Source organism: Corapipo altera, unplaced genomic scaffold (genome assembly GCF_003945725.1).
Source record: "Corapipo altera isolate COAL_440 unplaced genomic scaffold, ASM394572v1 103, whole genome shotgun sequence".
Classification (NCBI taxonomy): Eukaryota; Metazoa; Chordata; class Aves; order Passeriformes; family Pipridae; genus Corapipo; species Corapipo altera.
In genome coordinates this window covers 1,172,141-1,190,796 of record NW_020884993.1, presented here as the reverse complement: position 1 = coordinate 1,190,796, position 18,656 = coordinate 1,172,141, and the positions used below count along the sequence as shown (strand labels likewise).

General features: G+C 43.8%; 1 protein-coding gene and 2 long non-coding RNA genes across 3 annotated transcripts in view; 2 read left to right on the top strand and 1 right to left on the bottom strand.

The window, feature by feature from the left end:
- LOC113958319 overlaps positions 1–1,817 on the top strand; it is a 20,231-nt gene extending 18,414 nt beyond the window's left edge. The window contains exon 6 of the long non-coding RNA XR_003531474.1: positions 1,698–1,817. This is a non-coding gene — a long non-coding RNA (uncharacterized LOC113958319). The remainder of the gene's footprint in view (positions 1–1,697) is intronic.
- LOC113958317 (myosin-3-like) overlaps positions 1–18,656 on the bottom strand; it is a 19,248-nt gene extending 592 nt beyond the window's left edge. Inside the window, exons 1-29 of the mRNA XM_027666474.1 lie at positions 18,542–18,656; positions 17,870–17,988; positions 17,527–17,676; positions 16,903–17,073; positions 15,785–16,094; positions 15,567–15,640; positions 14,516–14,603; positions 14,307–14,424; positions 12,273–12,396; positions 12,044–12,180; positions 11,712–11,967; positions 11,291–11,533; positions 10,738–10,914; positions 10,512–10,657; positions 10,336–10,426; positions 9,537–9,926; positions 9,302–9,428; positions 7,818–7,936; positions 7,145–7,341; positions 6,782–6,965; positions 6,114–6,279; positions 5,207–5,331; positions 4,715–5,023; positions 4,428–4,631; positions 4,168–4,293; positions 1,814–1,984; positions 1,614–1,718; positions 1,442–1,537; positions 1,179–1,316 (exon numbers count right to left, since the gene is read on the bottom strand). Of these exons, the coding sequence (XP_027522275.1) occupies positions 1,179–1,316; positions 1,442–1,537; positions 1,614–1,718; positions 1,814–1,984; positions 4,168–4,293; positions 4,428–4,631; positions 4,715–5,023; positions 5,207–5,331; positions 6,114–6,279; positions 6,782–6,965; positions 7,145–7,341; positions 7,818–7,936; positions 9,302–9,428; positions 9,537–9,926; positions 10,336–10,426; positions 10,512–10,657; positions 10,738–10,914; positions 11,291–11,533; positions 11,712–11,967; positions 12,044–12,180; positions 12,273–12,396; positions 14,307–14,424; positions 14,516–14,603; positions 15,567–15,640; positions 15,785–16,094; positions 16,903–17,073; positions 17,527–17,676; positions 17,870–17,988; positions 18,542–18,641 (4,761 nt within the window). The 5' untranslated portion in view covers positions 18,642–18,656. The remainder of the gene's footprint in view (positions 1–1,178; positions 1,317–1,441; positions 1,538–1,613; positions 1,719–1,813; positions 1,985–4,167; positions 4,294–4,427; positions 4,632–4,714; positions 5,024–5,206; positions 5,332–6,113; positions 6,280–6,781; positions 6,966–7,144; positions 7,342–7,817; positions 7,937–9,301; positions 9,429–9,536; positions 9,927–10,335; positions 10,427–10,511; positions 10,658–10,737; positions 10,915–11,290; positions 11,534–11,711; positions 11,968–12,043; positions 12,181–12,272; positions 12,397–14,306; positions 14,425–14,515; positions 14,604–15,566; positions 15,641–15,784; positions 16,095–16,902; positions 17,074–17,526; positions 17,677–17,869; positions 17,989–18,541) is intronic.
- LOC113958320 lies at positions 3,426–7,006 on the top strand. Its single transcript, XR_003531475.1, has 2 exons — positions 3,426–3,464; positions 6,812–7,006. It is a non-coding gene; the product is annotated as an uncharacterized LOC113958320 (long non-coding RNA).

Below are 18,656 nucleotides of genomic sequence, written 5' to 3'. Positions count from 1 at the left end.
AGTCTCATGTCTAGAGACACCTGGAAGACCCTAGACTGAACCTTCCTAGTGTGTCCCCTGCTTCTTGGCAAGATATCCTGGCAAGCACTGAGGAGTCAAAGCCTTTTCCTGCTGCAGAGCATTCGGTGACAGTGAAAGCTAGCAGAACCAAAAGTGTCTGTTGAGTCTCAGGCCAGATCCTTCAGGAGAAAACATCTCTTCCAGAGTGAAAATGCTGCAGAAAGCAGTCTGGAGCTGAGGTTCTCCATTTCCTAGATATGTCCTCTAGGCCCTAGTAGTTTTTCCAAGACATGCACTGAGTTTTTTTACCTCCAGCCACAAACTATGCTAAACTAGTGCAGTCAAAAGATCACACTAGGAAAGGTAGCTCCAGATCTTGTGCCAGTCTTGGGTTAGAGATAGACAACTGCCTGGGAAGTTCAGCTAAAGACATAGAACTGCTGCTCTTTTCTCAGTCAGAATGCTAATTCTGCCTAAGGCTCACAGAAGGGATGTTTTAGGAATGTTCAGAGTTAGGTTGACTTACATTATTTTCACTTAATGAAGCAGCTCCTTAAATCTGAAACTAATCTGATGAAATCAGCCACAAAGCAATCCTCAGCACCAGAGCCTGAAATGCCAGAGGCATCGAATCATAGTTCACAGAATGTTGTGAGCTGGAAGGGACCTTCAAAGATCCTCTGGTCCAAAACTCCTGACATGGCCAGGGACATCTTTCTAGTGAAAGACCAGGTTGCTCAGAGCACCATCCAACCTGAGCCTGAACATTTCCAGTGATGGGGATCCACAACATCTCTGGGTAACCTGTGCTAGTGCCTCACCACTCTCATGATGAAATATTTCTTCCTTATGTTCAATTTATTTAATTAAACATACCCTATTTCAGTTTAAAACCATCATCCCATGCCCTACCACTAAAAGCTGTCCTAAAAAGTCTTTCACTGTCTTTCTTATAAGTCCCTTTTATATACTGAAAGGCCAGAATAAGGTCTCCTCAGAGCTTTGTCTTCTCCAGGCGGAACAACACCAACCCTCTCAGCTTTTCTTCAAAAGTCCCTCCCTTCCAGAGCTGTCCTTTTGAATGGTGGCTGTACCTACTGGCAAGGCACAAACCTGCTGCTCAACTTGCTTGAGCAAACAGCACAACTGTACACCTGCCTCCTGCTGTGAAGCCTTACCTTTGTAGCAGGGCTTTCTCGGGCTTTGGCTCTGAGCTTGTTTACTTGGCTCTCAGCAATAGCTACCCTTTCCTCAGCCTCATCTATCTTATGTTGTGCTTTTCTCAATTTGGAGAGATTAATATTGGCTTGTTCATCCTGAAATTGCAAAACAAAAAAGAAATTAAAAGCCATCTGGCAACATGCTGAGGCACAGAGCCAGCTTTTAAACTGACGGTACTATGAACTGGTAAATAAGTATTTGCTTCAGTTTAGTGACTCACAGCTTCCTCAGCTTGTCTTTTGTAGGATTTGATTTTCATCTGCAGTTTATCTACCAGATCTTGTAACCTCATCATGTTCTTCCTGTGTTCTTCATTCTGAGTAAAGAGAATATGCAATTACATGTCCTTGGGGGACAAAACATCAGGAGAATTGCTTTCTATTTTTACCCACCTGGAGAGTGAGCTCTTTGACATGCCGCTCATATTTGCAGATGTTTTTCGTAGCCTCTGCAGATTGTTTATGTTCTTCTTCCAGCTCAGCTTCTAATTCTTGGATCTCGTGAATTAATCAACAATTACCTTAAGCAAGACTCACAAAGGACTTGGAGAAGAAAGGTGTCTCTTACTCCCATGTTCAGCTGTGGTACTCACCCTGGCCTCCAGCTTCTGGATTTGCTTCTTGCCTCCCTTCAGGGCCAACTGCTCGGCCTCTTCCAGACGAAGCTGCAGGTCCTTCACCGTCTGGTCCAGGTTCTTCTTCATCCTCTCCAGGTGGGCACTGGTGTCCTGCTCCTTCTTCAGCTTTTCTGCCATCATGGCCGCCTTGGGAGGAAGGTGACACAAGAAACCAGAGGAATGTGAAGGAACAGTGCATGCTGTGTACCAGCAGAGCATTTACTCCTGTTTCCTGATGACCATTCCTGCCACCCTATTTCCTGCTTCATTTTTTTTCCGTGACATGATAGTGGCAGAAACATGACAGGAAATAGTAGGAAAAAGGATGAGACAAGACTGTCTTGCTGCACACGCAGAGTTGGAATGACAGAAAGGGTAAATGCTCTGTCCCACTGTACGGTCACACTGTGACCTCCACTGCCAGCAAGGTGCCACAAAATCATAGAATCACAGAATATTCCAAATTGGAAGGGATGCACAAGGATCATCGCAGTCCAACTGCTGGCCCTCCAGATACCCCAGCAATCCCACCCTGTCCCTGAGAGAGCTGTCCAAACACTCCTTGAGCTCTGGCAGCCTTGGGGCTGTGCCCACTGCCCTGGGGAGCCTGGGCAGTGCCCAACCACCCCCTGGAGGAAGAACCTTTTCCTGAGATTCAACCTGACCCTGCCCTGACTCAGCTTCATGGATTGGGAAGAACAGGAACCAGAGGACCTGAGGGGTGGCTTTTTCCATTTTGAGATTCAATAACTTTGGAGGAAGCAACCAATTCTCTTCACCTTAGCAGGAGAGTATGGGGTTCTTTAATTCTGAAGACAAAAGAGGCTACAAGTGAATCCTCCTGAAAGCAAGAAACAGCACTGGGAGTTAGGAATTGCTGTCCAGATGTCCGTAGGGAAGGTCAAGGAAAGTCCTTTGCCACCAAGCCAGGAAGCATCTCCTGACACAGCAGTTTGGGATTTCCCAAGTGCACAGAAAAGAGGTTCACAGGGCAGGGACTCACTGATGTCTCAGGTGGGATTAGCAGAGCAAACCTGGAGTAATTTAAGCAAAATATTCCTCTAAATGCCAACAGAAATGAGGAGAGTGTCTGATTCCTTCTCCTGCACACAGGGCACAGCCGGAGCCACAGCAGAGCCTGGGAACAGGCTCTTGCGCTCAACACCTGGAGTGTGGTGGGTTCTGTGCTGTAGTGAGTGCCCTGCTATTTGCCACAACAGCCTGGAGGGCTACTGCCACAAGGCACAAAGTAGTTTAAAAGAATCTATGCTATTTAAGACAAACTAGGATTTAGTTTGCTCTCAAACATTGGACTCCTACGCAATAAAATGAAGATTTCGGTGAAATATTGAGTGACATCACTTACAAAAAGTGTAAAATTCAAGAAGTTGCTTTGGCAGCAAAATATCTGAAAAAGTGTATATTGAAAAATGTGAGAATAAAATAATGGCACTAGATATTTTATATATATATGTGTATGTGTGTGTGTATAATTTATTGTAACGTTCTATTTCTCTTTTATTCAAACAGAATAGAAATTATTATAAAATAAGAAGTTCCATATCAAAATGAGGAAGAACTTCTTTCAATGGAGGATGGAGAGCACTGGAACAGCTGCCCAGGGAAGGTATGGAGTCTCCCTCTCTGGAGACATTCCAAACCCACATGGATGCATTCCTGTGTCACCTGCTCCAGGCGACTCTGCCTTGGCGTGGGAGTTGGACTGGATGATCTCCAGAGATCCTTTCCAATTCTAATGATTCTGTGATTTTATTAAGGGGTTTTTTTTCATTTTAATGAGCAAGTGGAAAAGTTTTCTTTCTATTTTAACTCCAAATAATGTATTTAAGTGTTAAGATTTTGGTTTGCTCCTCTGCATCAAAAATGATTAACAGGTTGAGTTCCATGACATACCAGCCCTATGGCCTGGCTGAGCTTCACAGGCCTTGACATTTACAATTCTTATTTAAAAATTGTTAAATAGGATGTTGCAAAGACAACTATTCAAATACATTAGCCACTGTAGTGGTTTCAATACTGCAGGATTTCTTTGTGGATTACATTTTCATGCAGCACTGAAGAAAGTTATTTGTTTACGACCAACCAAATGTGGGTTTAGTCCATAAATTAAGGCAACAGCCCCAATAACTCATCTCTCAGCAGGACATGGTCCCTGTTGTTCTAATCCTCTTCTGACAGGTAGCCTTTTTAAGCATGCCCACAGACTGGTTCTTGTACAACACGTGACAGGAGTATTTACATTAACTCCTAGCAGCAATGCTTCTGGAAACCCTGAAAATTCAAAGGGAAAAACACAGTAACATCCTCACATCTGTCATTGCCTTCTTTGCTCTGTCTTCAGCACTTTTTGATTCATTAGTAACATCCTCTATCTCTCTTTGGATTTGTGCCATATCAGTTTCAAGCTTCTTCTTTGTATTAGAAAGGCTGGTGTTCTACAAAGGAGAAAGAGAGAGGCTTTGAGTGTCTGTTTTTGGTCTCTTACACACACAGACCACGAATTACTATTCATTCTTACTCCATGAACCTCTGGACCCCAAAATATGTCAGTCTTAGCAAAGGAAACTACCTGGGTACGGAGGAGCTGCGCACGTTCAGTGGCATCCAGGAGCTCCTGCTCAGCCACTTTCCTCGACCGCTCCGTCTGCTCCAGGGCTGCCCGTAGCTCCTCAGCTTCAGCCTGCAGCAGGTTTGCTCTGCGCTCCACCATGGCCACCTGCTCCTTCAGGTCATCCTGGGTCCTGAGAGCATCGTCCAAGTGTAGCTGGGTGTCCTAAATTTAAGAGTCAGTTTTGTCCTAACGAACTTCTCGAGTACTGTGCTTAAAAATAAATCAACCACAAGGCAAACAGAGACCTTGAGAGCTCCCTGGATGCTGTGCAGGTGTTTCTGTGCCTCTGCAGCCTGGCGGTTGGTATGGCTGAGCTGAATCTCCATTTCGTTCAGGTCTCCCTCCATCTTCTTCCTCAGCCTTAAAGATTCACTTCTGCTCCTGATCTCAGCATCCAGAACACCCTGCATTGTCTCCACAGTCCTTTCGTGGTTCTTTTTTAATTGGTTGATCTCCTCATCCTTGTCAGCAATCTTTCTGTTGATCTCTGTCTTAATCTGAGTCAGTTCTTGGTTGACAGCAAGGATTTTGACCTCTTCATGCTCAAGAGCTGCCTTTAAAAGAAAAAGGATAAAAACAAAGATGAAGGTAACATTTCAGAGAACATGATCAGTGACTTCACAGAAAATCCAAAACTTTGTGGCAATCAATATTGCACACAGGCAGTGCCAGGAAAGAGAACAAAAAGCTGCTTAGCATGCTCTATACTTTTTCCAGTAATATTTAAACTAACTCACCTCTGCCTCCTCCAGAGCTAATCGCAGCCCATTTTTTTCTACTTCAACTTGCTTTTTGGCTTTCTCGAGGTCTCTGATCATTTTGCCATTTGCAGTAATTTGCTCTGTCAGATCAGCTACTTCCTCTGTGAGAGAAGAATGAAATCAACCAGAGGAGCTGAACTCTATGCTCTGTGGCAGCATTCAGCACCTCTTTTGCATGTATAAATATGTATACACATACATACATGTGTACACAGTGATATATGTGTCTGCAAATACGTACAGATAAAAACAGACACAGTCAAGTCATGTAGGACAAGTGGGGCATTAGTGTGGTTTCACAGCCCTCCTTACAGGGAGCCTGGAAGAGCCCTGCATGTGTTATGTCTCTGGATAGGCCATCAGTGTCCTACAGGTCCTGTCATTGCGTTCAGTACATCTGTAAATCTCAGTTTCACAAGCTGTTACAGCCTCCTGAGGTCATCACCTTCACCTGGGAATGGCACCTTGATGTCTCTGCAGCAGATACTAGAGAGCCAGGACATTTGCTTTATTAGCTTTGTTGCTTTACAAACCTGCTTGACAACTTTTGGTGAGACATTGACACTCTCCATTAAGACAGAGAGCACAGTAATGACAGAGTCCTGTCACTCAGTGCATGTCCTGCAGACATGAGTGTCTGCCTTGTTGTGGTAAGATTGTGAGCAGCTAATCACAGAATCACAGAATGTGCTGAGTTGGAAGGGACCCCCAAGAATCATTGAGTCTAACCCTTAGCCTTGCACGGGTCCATCCCCAAGAGTCACCCCCTGTGCCCCAGAGGATCAGCCAAACCCTCCTTGAGGTCTGTCAGCCTTGGTGCTGTGCCCACTGCCCTGGGGAGCCTGTTCCAGCAGCAAAAGGGAAATCAGAGCCAAACACATACGCTTGTGAGTGTGGTTCTCCCGTTTGATTGTTTCAAGTTGATCTAAGTTTTCCTTGTAGGCATTTTTCACTTTGAAAAGCTCCGTGTCCAGTGAGCACGATTCTTTAGAGAGAGCTTCCAGCTCCAGCTGGCTTTCCTCATACTTCCCCTTCCATTCTGCCCTGACCTGAAAGACATCATAGGATCGTAGAATGGCTTGGGTTGGAAGAGACCTCAAAGATCATCTAGTTCCAACTCCCCTGCCATGGGCAGGGACACCTTCCCCTAGACCAGGTTGCTCAGAGCTTCATCCAAGCTGGCCTTCAACACTTCCAGGGACGGAGCAGCCACAACTTCTCTGAGAAACCTGTGTCAGTGCCCTCATAGGGAAGAATTTTTTTCCCAATTAGCCACCTAACCCTGCCCTCTGTCAGTTTGAAGCCATTGCCCCTTGTCCTGTCACTCCAGGCCATTGTAAATAGTCTCTCTCCATCTTTCTTGTCAGCTCCCTTCAGGTACTGGAAGGCTCCAATTAGGTCACCCTGAAGCCTTCTCTTCTCCAGGGTGAACAATTGCAATTCTCTCAGCCTTTCCTAATAGGAAAGGCTATTATGTTTTATTTCCTGCTAGTACTGAAAATATTATTTTATCTGGGGCTACACTTAAAAGATACTGCGCTCACTTCTCACCTTATTAAAGTTCTGCTGTTTCCTGTCCAGGGCAACGGCTGATGTGTTTGCTCTCTCTACATCCAGTGTCAGATCCTCCACCTCCCCCTGCAACTTCAAATTCATCTTCTCCAAGGAGGCACACTTGGAATTCACAGTCCCTGCCTGTTCTCCTGCTTTCTGGAGATGCTGAGCGAGTTTTTTCCTTAAAGAATATAAATAAAACATGCATATGATTGAAAAAAATCATTGCAGTATGTATGTCATTTTAACTAAGAGTATTGCAAACCCCACTAAAATAATTCAGGTTAGGCTACTAAAAGTAGATCTGTGTCCTGCACAATATATGTAACATCTGGACAGTTCATCCCACTCCCCACGTACTTGGCCTCCTCGAGCTCCTCCGTGCGCTGAATCGCGTCCGTCTCGTATTTGGTTCTCCACTGGGCCACTTCGCTGTTGGCCTTGGACAGGGCGCGCTGCAGCTCCCCCTTGGCTTCCTGCTCCTCCTCATATTGTTCCCGGAGCAAGTCACAGTCGTGGCGAGCGGACTGCAGGGCGTGGGCCAGGGCGTTCTTGGCCTAAACATTACCCATAATATTATGAATTTGTGTTGGCTGTGACCGGCAGGCAATCCCATGACCCTGCACACCTCAAATATGGTCACTAGCTTGGGCAGAGGGAAAAGGGCTGGGGCTTTGTAAGTGTTCAGGCAGCTGCCTTCAGCTGCCACCAACTTTTCTCAGCTCTATGCCTAGAAAAGACCAAGACTGATGCTTCCACCTTGGCATGTGCTGTAACTTTTCTTCCCTGCAGCTACAGAAGCAAAAGAAATCACATGGACTATGGCTTTAAAATTTAAAAACTTAAATCACTTCTAGCATGTCAGTCATCTGCAAAGAACTTAACGCAGTGCTCACTGTACACATCCTTCTCAAGAGTAATTTTATTGTGTTAGTCTGTGGGCAATACTTACAAACTTCCAATAGTGTTTTTTAAGTGAACTGAGACCCTGACACATTTTGAAGCCTTGCATGTGTTCAGTAGCTCACACTACCTCAATCTCTTCCTCTAACTGCCTCTTGAGTTCCTCCATTTGCTGTGTAAGTGCCTGTTTGCTTCTCAACAACTGCCGCGTTACAGTCTCTTTCTCTTCGAGTCGATGGCGTAGTTCACCTGTGACAACAGAGGACAAGTTCTCAGTCCTGTCCAGATTAAGCATCCTGTAATTTTTTTTTCCTAAAGACAAATTTGCTTTAGAAAATTCACTTAATTTTTTCTTTTAAAGCCTAGTTTTCATTTTGAAGCAGTAGGATTTTATGCTGTCACACTGGTTGAACCGACAAAAAGTGCTTTAGCAGCTTCCTATAATTGGTGATGCAAACACTGGGATACAAAAGGTAAGCCCTAAAGTTCCACTTCATAATATTTACAATAACTGGAAAACATATATTCCATATCACCCTCTGTCCTGTGGGCTGAAGGACACCTGTCTCGTTTCTTGGAGAGGTGCCTATGGGTCATGCCATTATCTCTAGAATTCTTAGAACTTCTTGTAGCCCTCCAATATTGTTTTTTTCAGATTTTTCCTGAGCCATTTTACATTTTTTCTCAAGTTTTCAGTTTTGTTCTAAGATTCCCCTTGAGCACTATGCTCAATGACCTTACAACAAACTGATCATAGAATCACAGAATCATCTTGCAAGCATGACCACTTCCAAAAGATCACCCAGAAGAAAATAAGAACAAATTTGGTTACAGTCTATGTGTTCCCACATGACATCTAGGAGTGTTGTACACTCCCTTTTCCCTGAGAAGGAAAGGAAATCACATCTGATATTTATTGGAACAACTTTTCTCAATTAACTTTCTGCAGTTAGTGGCCTCGAGCTATTAATATTAGTGCTAGGCAACTCTGAACACAGCACATCCACGTGTTCCTCCACGGCTCACTCACACACACACACACTCACCCATCTCTCCCTAGTAGGGGCAGCACCTGAAGGCCACTCCCAGTTCTTGGCTCAGCAGAGGATCTTACTGAGGGACCAGTCAGGAAGACTCTTGGGCTCCTGTTTTCATCAGATGGGATTTGGGATGTCTGACCCTGTAGTCAACCAGACCAAGGAGTGTTCACTCTCATCACTCACACAGTTCCAAGGAGCATGTTTGGTGCAGCAACAAGCTCCATGATGGGAGCACAAAACAGGTGCTGCACACACAGTGAACATGTGCACTCTGGGCAGTTCTAACAGGCTGCTCAAATAATTTTGGACTGTCCCAAATTCACAGTTCCCCTGCATGAAACAAGTGAGCTATGTCACATCATTCTGGGAATCATTTACCTAAGCAAATAATGCTTGCAACTGGCACATGAACTTTAAAGTGTCCCTCATGAACTCATTTCCTTTGATTTATTACTAATGTTACCTGGGCCTGTACCAATGAACAATTAGATCTCACTCATGGCACACAGTAGAGAACCTCTTTGCTATTGAAGGAAAAAAATATCCTCTCAGCACATCTTTGTGCCTTCCTTACCAGACTCTGTCTGGAGCTGGGCTTTTTGTATCACCATCTCATTCAAATTCCTCTGGTTCTCTTCAGATTTGGCTTTCATCTCACTCATCTGGTCTTCCAGGGTCCGAAACCTTTTCTCCAGATTAGCCTGAAAGAGAGTAAGAAAGTGAAACCTGTGTAGGTGTGTTTGTATGGCATTGAATTCCCACCAGACAGAAATATTGGCAATTCAAGTATTTAACTTGTAAAGAAACACCTTGGACTTAGTAATGGTCTTTGTACTCCTGGCCAAGTCATCAATCTCCATCTTGAGCTCACTCTTCTCCTTCTCCAGCTTCTGCTTGACGCGCTGCAGGTTGTCGATCTGCTCCCCCAGCTCAGCTGTGCTGTCCGCGTGCTTCTTGCGCAGGGCGGCAGCCGTGGCTTCGTGCTGCAGCGTGGCCTCTTCGAGGTCCCGGCGCATCTTCTGGAATTCTGCCTCCCGCTTCTTGTTAAGTTCTGTTTGAGCGGTGGTGGCTCCTCCAGCCTCTTCAAGGCTTCCTCTGATTTGCTCAAGTTCCTGAGCCAGCTCACCATGATGCTTCTCTGCTTTTGCCCGTGTCGCTTTCTCACTCATAGCCTCCTCCTCCAGCTCTGCAACATGGGCCTGGATAATGAGGGAATAGCACATCAGGAATTAAATAGGGAACAGGTAATTCAGTGCTTAGGTTAATGTGTATTTGCCACAGGAGAACATCAAGCCCCTTATTTTGGAGATTATAAGCAAAACAAACTCCTTTCGAATTCCACTGTTTTGGCAATGTAGGCAAAGAGTTACTAACAGGAAAGGACCTATGGATCCACTCATGGTAACTTGAGATCTCAGCTCTCTCTTGTTGTATGGGGCTTGTGTGGACAGGCTTAGGGAGTGGGGGGATGCACGAGTGGCTTCTGTGAGAAGCTGCTTCCCCCATGTCTGATGGAGCCGATGCCAAACCATGGACAAGCATTGTTCGTGGTACTGCAGTTTAAACAAGCAAACAGTAATGACGAAATAGTTACATGAAGTATCTTGCCTGCAATTCTCTGATCTTCTTCTGCAATTGAGTACCTGAATTCTGCCGTTCCACAATTTTATTTTGCTTCTGGTTAAAATCAAAGTCTTTCCTGTGAAGGAAATGTTCTTTTAATAAAAAGAAAATATACCCAGTTAAAACCAAATAGTAAATTTGTCACATTTTTTTCCTCGTACTTTCTTAATTTTTCATCTAAATGTTGTTTATAATTCTCCAGATCCACTTTGGTTTCCTGTGCAAGTTTCAAGTCTCCCTCAAGCTTTCTCTTTGCTCGTTCAAGATCCACACACACTTTTCTTTCCAGTTCTAAAGATCCTTCAACCTGTAACAGATACATATGTAAACACAACTGATGGAACAACCGAAGAATCTGCCCCTTCTCCTTGTGTTGAACATGCTCACATGGTTCACTTGCTGCTCCAGCTTGATTCTGGCTTTGGTGAGGTTATTAACTTTGTCCTCCTCAATTTGCAGGTCATCCAGAGCCTGTTGCTGGCCTTCTTGCAGAGCCTTCTTCTCCTTGACTAACTTTGCAACAGTCTCATCCAAACCTGTCACTACTTCAGTCAGATTTTTCACCTGTTGTAAGGCAAAACACTTGAAAGTCACTAATAATTTTGGCCTTTATATAATCAATGAACACAGGCAATGAACTCATTACAAGACTGCCAAAAAGACTTATTTACTTGCATTATATGGTCAAACTATACAATCTCTCTGCTTACATATCAGCCCTTCAGAAGTCACAAAGCAATGCTGAACTTTGATTTTATGAATTTTTGTATGATTATGGGTTGGTCTTCCTGCACAACAGTTGTGACCAAATTCAACACCAGGCCCATGGATTTCCTTATACTTGAACTCCTGTTAGTGTTCAAGTTGACTGAACCTTTACAGCCTATACACAGACAGAGCAACTGTTATTAAACATGCAAATAGCAGAAATAAAAAGCACCTTGTTTTCTGTGGTATGCTTTTCCTTTTCAGCCTTGAACAATGTTAACTCAAGGTCATCAAAATCTTTCTTCAGCTCAGAGCATTCATCCTCCAGTTTCCTCTTTTTGGCTACCAGATCAGCATTTATCTCCTCTTCATCCTCCAGCTTTTCCATTATCTCCTTTATTCTTGCTTCCAGCTGGAATTTTGCTTGGATCAGCTGGTCACATCTTTCTTCAGCATCAGCCAAATTTTCATTTTCCTTTTACAGAAGACAGAAATGTGTTTCATTGTCACACATTGGCACTGACACTTGCAGAAATCACCTGCTCATTAAGCGACTGGAACATGAAATCACAGAATTTGCTTTCAGCCCTTTCCTGAACACTCAGACAAAACTGATGTAATCTGAAGAGCCAAATCTGGCTTAAATTACGTACCATCTGTACTTTCAGCTGCAGATCCTTTTTCTCTTTCACCAGAATCACCATTTTCTCTTCTAGTTCTTTCCTCTTGGTTTCTGATTTAGCCAGTTCTTCTTTTGTTCTCTCAAACTCTTCTTTCATTGTGGCCATTTCTTTTTCAGTTTCCACACTTTTCAAGAGAGGTTTTAACTTGAAGTACAGCTTCATCCAGGACCACTGCTTGACTTTCATGAATGCACGGATGTTGTACTGGATGCAGAAGATGGACTCTCTGAAACCAAAGTGCTCCATCAGTACTGTGAATAAAGCCCATCTTTGAGCAATCAGACCTTGCAGAGGACACACACCTTTGGTCGAACATTCTTTTCAGCTCAAGTCTCCTGAGGTATCCCCTGCACAAAGCCTGGGTCCGTGTGATCAGCTGTCCTAAGCAATCATCTCGCATCTCTTCCAGGACACCCAGCAAACCTGCCTTGAAGAACACCTACAGCCAAGGAACAGAGATCACTCATTGCTGGGCTCACATTTCAATGCAATGAATGATTTCTCATTGCATGGCAAAATTAAACATTTTACCTTAGTGTGTCCAAATTTGTACTGAGTGTGATCTATCTCAATGGAAGACAGCAACTTTTCACATGCCTTCTTGCTGTCAATAAACTTTCCCTCTGGAATGACATCGGCGTTCAGAAGGTGGTATCTGACAAAATAAAGGAAAAAACTTACCCATCAGTATCATTTTAGTGCACAGGATGCCACAAGAACAGCTGTCAGTTTGAAGATACAGAGGAAGGCTGAGTCTGACTCACACCTCCAGTCTTAAATAGCAAAGCTGTAAGAAAAGCAGCAAATAGCAGCAGGTCAGTTCAGTAGGATCCATGGATGTGTTACAGCCCTCACTGAGACTGAGAACTTGGATGGTCTGTTCTCTGGACCTGAGAGACACTGCTCATGTGTGTCACAGTCATTATCACTGTTGTAGGGGGACAGCTCACTGGGTTAGCTGTAAATTCAAAGAATGAATGGATTTTAGGAATAGGGGACCTGCTGCAGTTCATCTGACTTCCTGTATAACTGACACATAGTCCTCCCAGACCCTTGTTCATTCAGCCCTCTTGTGATTAAGCTAGTACATATTTAAAAAAAAAAAAAAACAAAGAAGAAATTTCTATCTTATCTGAAGCCTTCAAACCTCAGGAGTGTCCCAGGTAAACTATTCACCCTCACTGTAGGAAAGGTAATATTTCACTTCTACCTTGACAACATCCTTTTTCAGGTCACGCCTTTGGATGCTTTAAGTTTGTCTTTTAGCAAACAGCTTCCTGCTTTACATCCTCTTTACATCTGTAGGTTCTCAACACCACAAACAAATCATCTATTAACATTCAATTTCATGAGTTAAATAGAATCACAAAATGGTTTGGGTTGGAAGGGACCTTAAAAATCATCCAGTTCCACCCCCTGCCATGGGCAGGGACACCTTCCACTGGTCCAGGTTGCTCCAACCTGGCCTTGAACCCTTCAATGGATGGGGCAACCACAGTTTCTCTGGGCAACCTGTGCCAGGGCCTCACCAGCATAGTTTGATTTCAATCTCTCCCTGCACTTGAGTTCACATTTTTCCTGTAGCTCTTTTCTGAACCATATACAGCTTCTCCTGTTCCTCCCGAAGCATGGAACCCAGAATTAGACATAATAGCCAGCAATAGACTTCCTAATCCTACACTGAAAGATTATTCCACTCCTATTGTTTTCACAAATCTGCCCACTCACATCACCCCCCCGGACATTGTTAGTGCTCCAAATACCAGTTCAGCCCTTCTCAGTGTCTTGCTCTCCAGCACACCCTGCCCAGACCTGTAAGGGGGCGTGTGTGTGATTTCTTTGTTCTTAGAGATCTGACCCCACATTTACCTTTGTTCAAACACAACGAGCAGACGACTCCAGCTGGGTTGCCCTGAATTTAGCAACCATTTATAAATGTCTTATTTTCACAGCAGTTCCCAAGTTAAGATTGTTTGGTCATGGGATTTTTACTTATAAATTAATGTGCTAATGCTGTAGAAATGTCAGCATGTAGAAATGTTAGCTCAGTACAAAATGAGAGGGCCATGTGGAACTAGCTTAGATGTCCTGCTCAAGTCCCTTTTGTTACTGCAGCCCTATTTGCCAGTCAAACTTGGCATTTCATCAAAAAGTGGTATTTGGTTTAACACAATTTTCTCTCAGTGAAACCACTCTAGTAAGAATTAATTAAACCACATTCTTCAAACCTCTACTAGATAGTGGTTAAATACAGGATGTGCATAGACCACCCTCTGCATTTTTGCTGAAACAAGCTTGTGTCAAATTTGAGAATTAAAGCAAAGAATACCCAAACATTCAGATGAATATGAATGAACTTGAAAATAGGTTTTGGTGTACAGTATTCAGGAAAGTATTTGGGTGGGCACTGCCCATACAAACCACGCCTACTAGATATGTCTTCATGCTTTCCATAGTTGTTAAATATTAAAGTAGTCTTTTCCTAGCAACTATATCATTGATTGGTTTAGCAAAACTCTTCTCTCGAATTGGGCTCGATACAAACACAAGAATGCAATTACAGACCTTTGTTTAAAATCCCCATATGGAATCCTGTTAGGAAATCCTTTCCTGCAGATCCGAATACCTTCCAGGACACCATTACACCGCAGCTGGTGCAGAACAAGTTTGTGATCCATGAGGCCTGTGACAGAGCAACATGGGGATCTATTAACGGGTTCAGCATTGGTCAACTCCTCTTTCTGCCCCTTTCTAATCTGTGTTTTATGCATTACCTGGGGTCTTTGTTTCATTGGGGATGATGCAACGCACAAAGTGAGGATGAGTTGTTCGCAAGTTGGACATCAGCTTGTTTAGATTTTCCTGTAAAGTAGAGATCATTTGCAATCTCTGTATTACTTCAGTTCTGAGTGGGATTTGACTCTGATGAAAATCGAAATTCAGAAGTTTTTCCTTACTCCTCTAGTGAATATTCTACAATTCTGTGTAGGCATCAGCAAAGTAAATGGCTACTAACAGTGGATACAATTGGAGAACTTTCCTCCTGTCTTAAAATGAAAATGTGTCCTTTAGTAGTTCAAGGCTCATCATAAGGGCTCTTAAAAAGGACCAGGATGGAAGAAAATGAACTATATTCTGGGATACCATATATATATATATATATGTATATATATACATATATATATATATATGGTCTTTCTTGATCAAAAGAACTTTTGATCAAATAAATAAATGGATTAATTTCTTGCTTTTATTACTTAGTTACATACATTTAAAATATAATTGAGCTACAAAATCAGTGTTTGTCTATGACATCATAAGTTATCTGTTCTGCAGGGTAGTGCAATTCTTTAATCATCTCATGCAAGAATGACACATTCTGAGTATGGCTCATGTCTCAGCCAGGGGATGATGCACTCCTCATCCTGCCAGGAAGGGACCAGCCTGTTCCTGGCCTCAGGTGTAGATGCATCACAGCAGCCTTAGGGCTGCAACACATAACTTGTGTTGCCCACACTTTCTGCAAGGCACTGGCTGCCACACAGTGTTCTCAGAGGGACACATGCTGGAAGAAGCCAGTGACAGCCAAAGAAGGGAAGGATGTTGGTAGCACCAAAGGGTGAAGCTGACAGCTACCCATGCTGACAAAGCACATCACCTCCCTTCTCCTCCACCATCCCACTGAACCTCAGCAGCAAAGCAGAATTCAACCTTTGCCATATCCCAAATGTAACTTGCCACAGAGTGGCCACAGAGAAAGTGGGGCTGGTGATCCTGTGGAGCCAGGGGTGACAGCACTGCCCTCCCAGCAGAGAACACACCTACCCGAAAGAGCACAGACACAGTCTGGAAGGAAGAGCCCTTTTTCTTGGTTTCTTTCTTCTTTCCACCACCTTCAGCTGGAAAATGAGACAGTCCAGCTGCAGATCCCTTTCACAGGGTTATAATTGTGCATCTAACACACGGCACATGAGCACTGGCTCAACAGTGACTCATGTCACATGACAGGCACAGTAGGAACAAGCATAATCCTCTGATCTTACCTTCATCTGTGGAAGAAAAGGCAGCATAAAGATGGCATAAAACCTTCACAGATGATTTCTGGTACAGCCCAATGACAGTTTCATTCAGGGGGTCCTTGTTCTTCTCCAGCCACCCAGTGATGTTGTAGTCCACTGTGCCAGCGTAGTGCACCAGGGAGAAGTGGGCCTCAGCCTTGCCTTTGGCAGGTTTGGGCTTCTGGAAGTTGCTGGACTTGCCCAGGTGCTGGTCATAGAGCTTGTTCTTGAAAGAGGTGTCAGTTGCCTTGGGGAACATGCACTCCTCTTCCAGGATGGAGAAGATGCCCATGGGCTGAATAGAAAAAGGGTGTTTTCAAATAAGATAAATTCAAGTTACAATAATACAGAGTAAAAGAAATGGTCAAATTAAAGTACTGGAGGTATTTTATAGAGAATTAGCCTGGGAGGAGAAGTAAGCAAGATTTGTTGTGAACAGCTGACAAGATATTCAAAAGCACTCAAAAGATTTTCATAAATAGTTTTGAACTACACAGACAGTGTCTGGAAAACAAAAGAAGCCAAGCAAAAACTGTGTAGTAACTTCTTAGAATACAGTAGTATACAGTAGACTTCTCCTTACCCAAAAAGCAAGGAGACATCAGGCTCAGTTAAATTCAAACTGAGAGGGAAACCTGAGCAGGAACCAATATGCAAAGGACAACTGGGGTAAATATGAGAATGAAAAATGACAATTTAGAATGAGAAAGAGAAGAAGGAAGGAAGGGAAAGAAAGAAAAAAAATTAAAAAAAAAGAAAGAAAGAAAAAGAAAGAAAGAAAAGAAAGAAAAGAAAGAAAGAAAAGAAAGAAAAGAAAGAAAGAAAAGAAAGAAAGAAAAGAAAGAAAAGAAAGAAAAGAAAGAAAAGAAAGAAAGAAAAAGAAAGAGTGAAAGAAAAGAAAGAGCAGTGTCTTTTTAGAAGACAGAATACATTCGCAGTCAGTAGATAATTAATTACAAAGGTGATGTTTAAAGGAACAGAGGAGGTGAAGAGACCTGAAAGCTTCACAGGGAGACTGCATTGAAGGCACTCAATGCAAACACTCTCAAGAATCCCTTCCAGATCCAATTTGTGTGAGTGCCAAAGATGCTTAAGAAACTCACCTTTTCTATAAGCTCAATGCAGGCAGCCAGGTCCATCCCGAAGTCAATGAATGTCCATTCAATTCCCTCCTTCTTGTACTCCTCCTGCTCCAGCACGAACATGTGGTGGTTGAAGAACTGTTGCAATTTCTCGTTGGTGAAGTTGATGCACAGCTGCTCCAGGCTGTTGAACTAACGTTTGAGTAAGTGTGTTAGTAATGTTAAACTCCCTCCAATCAATTTATTTCACAGAGATGTCATAGCAAAGTCAGCCAGGCTGTCTCAGAAGGGTTTTGATAACAGTGTAAAGAATATACCATGGGTGGTCCAGGCTTACAGAGAAGTTGTGCTGTGCAGCGCATGGTTGCTGTAGCTTGCACTGGCTATGTTTTTGGGTGGCCCTAAAGTCACTAAATGCAGATTCTGTGGGGAGGGGGACAGCAGATTCATGGCTATGCTTCTGCCATGTCTCTTCTCTTACAAAGTAGGTGATGGATCTACAAAGGCAGAAGCAGCTTCAGAGAGATTTGCCCTGTTCTTGAGGGTTGCACTGGGGTGAGGAGGAGGAAAGGTCATAGAAGTCAAACAAAATGAAAAAGAATTTAAAGACAGCCAGAAGTCTGAGAGTGCTGTATAAAATCAAACCTCAAAGATCTCAAATCCAGCGATGTCTAAGACCCCAATAAAGTGCTGCCTTGGCAGCTTTGTGTCCAGCTGTTGGTTGATGCGCATCACCATCCACAGGAAGAGTTTCTCATAGACTGACTTGGCAATGGCACTCACTGCCTGGTGCACCTGCAGGGAGATGGTTCACACACCTCTGTCAGGGCACTGCCAGGGCCCCACCAGAATAAACCCTCAGCGTGCCCAGGTACACAGCCCACACAGTGCACTAACAGCCCCTAATGGTCCTGACCAGCTCAGCTGTGACCTGCATCCATTCCTTTCTTTAGGCAGAGGATGGTCCCTGCTGCTCCTTGACACTCACCTGATCCACTGTTTGGCCCTTCAAGACATATTCATTTCCCACTTTCACCCGGGGATAGCACAAAGCTTTCAGCAAGTCTGCTGAGTTCAGGCCCATCAGATATGCTGCTTTGTCAGCCTCTGGAAAACAAAATCATAAGCTGAAATACTTTCTTCTTAGCTTAGACCTACAGAGTGCATTGGAACCAGCCAGAGCTCACTCCGAAACCTGCAACGTGGGTGGCTTTAGCCTATCCACAAAGTTTGACTAACATTCTCATTTACTCTTCTGAACAGCCTTGTAGAGCTGGTCCTCGTGATGGAGTGGCTCCGGCAGCCCCAGATGATGTGGTGGAACCTGTGAGGGCATTGGTAATGGGACAAGAGTGGTTTTCCCTTCGAGCCACTTCTCCACAATGTCACCCAAGCAGCCCAAGTCTGGATGTGTGACCAGAAACTCGTGAACACTACAGTAATAATATGTCCTAGGCACAAGGTCCTTCAGCAGAGTCATCAGGAATAAAGTGGATGCAGAAAGTGACTCTACTGGAGTTGGTAAGCTGAAAGCCAAACCTTTTTTTTTGTGGTCATTACGGAACAACTGCATCTCTCCTGGAAAACTCCTGCTGTTTCTAGTGAAAAATGGTATGGAAACCAGTTGGAAATAGTTCTCTCACAGCCATGAAGGTATTACCTTCTGTGCCATCTGGCTCTGCTTGCTCCTCACGTGGTTTCTGTTTGAACTTCATGTTTCCGTAGTGCAGGATTGCCCCTGTCAGCTTGTAAATCCCCATTCTCTCATCAGGGCT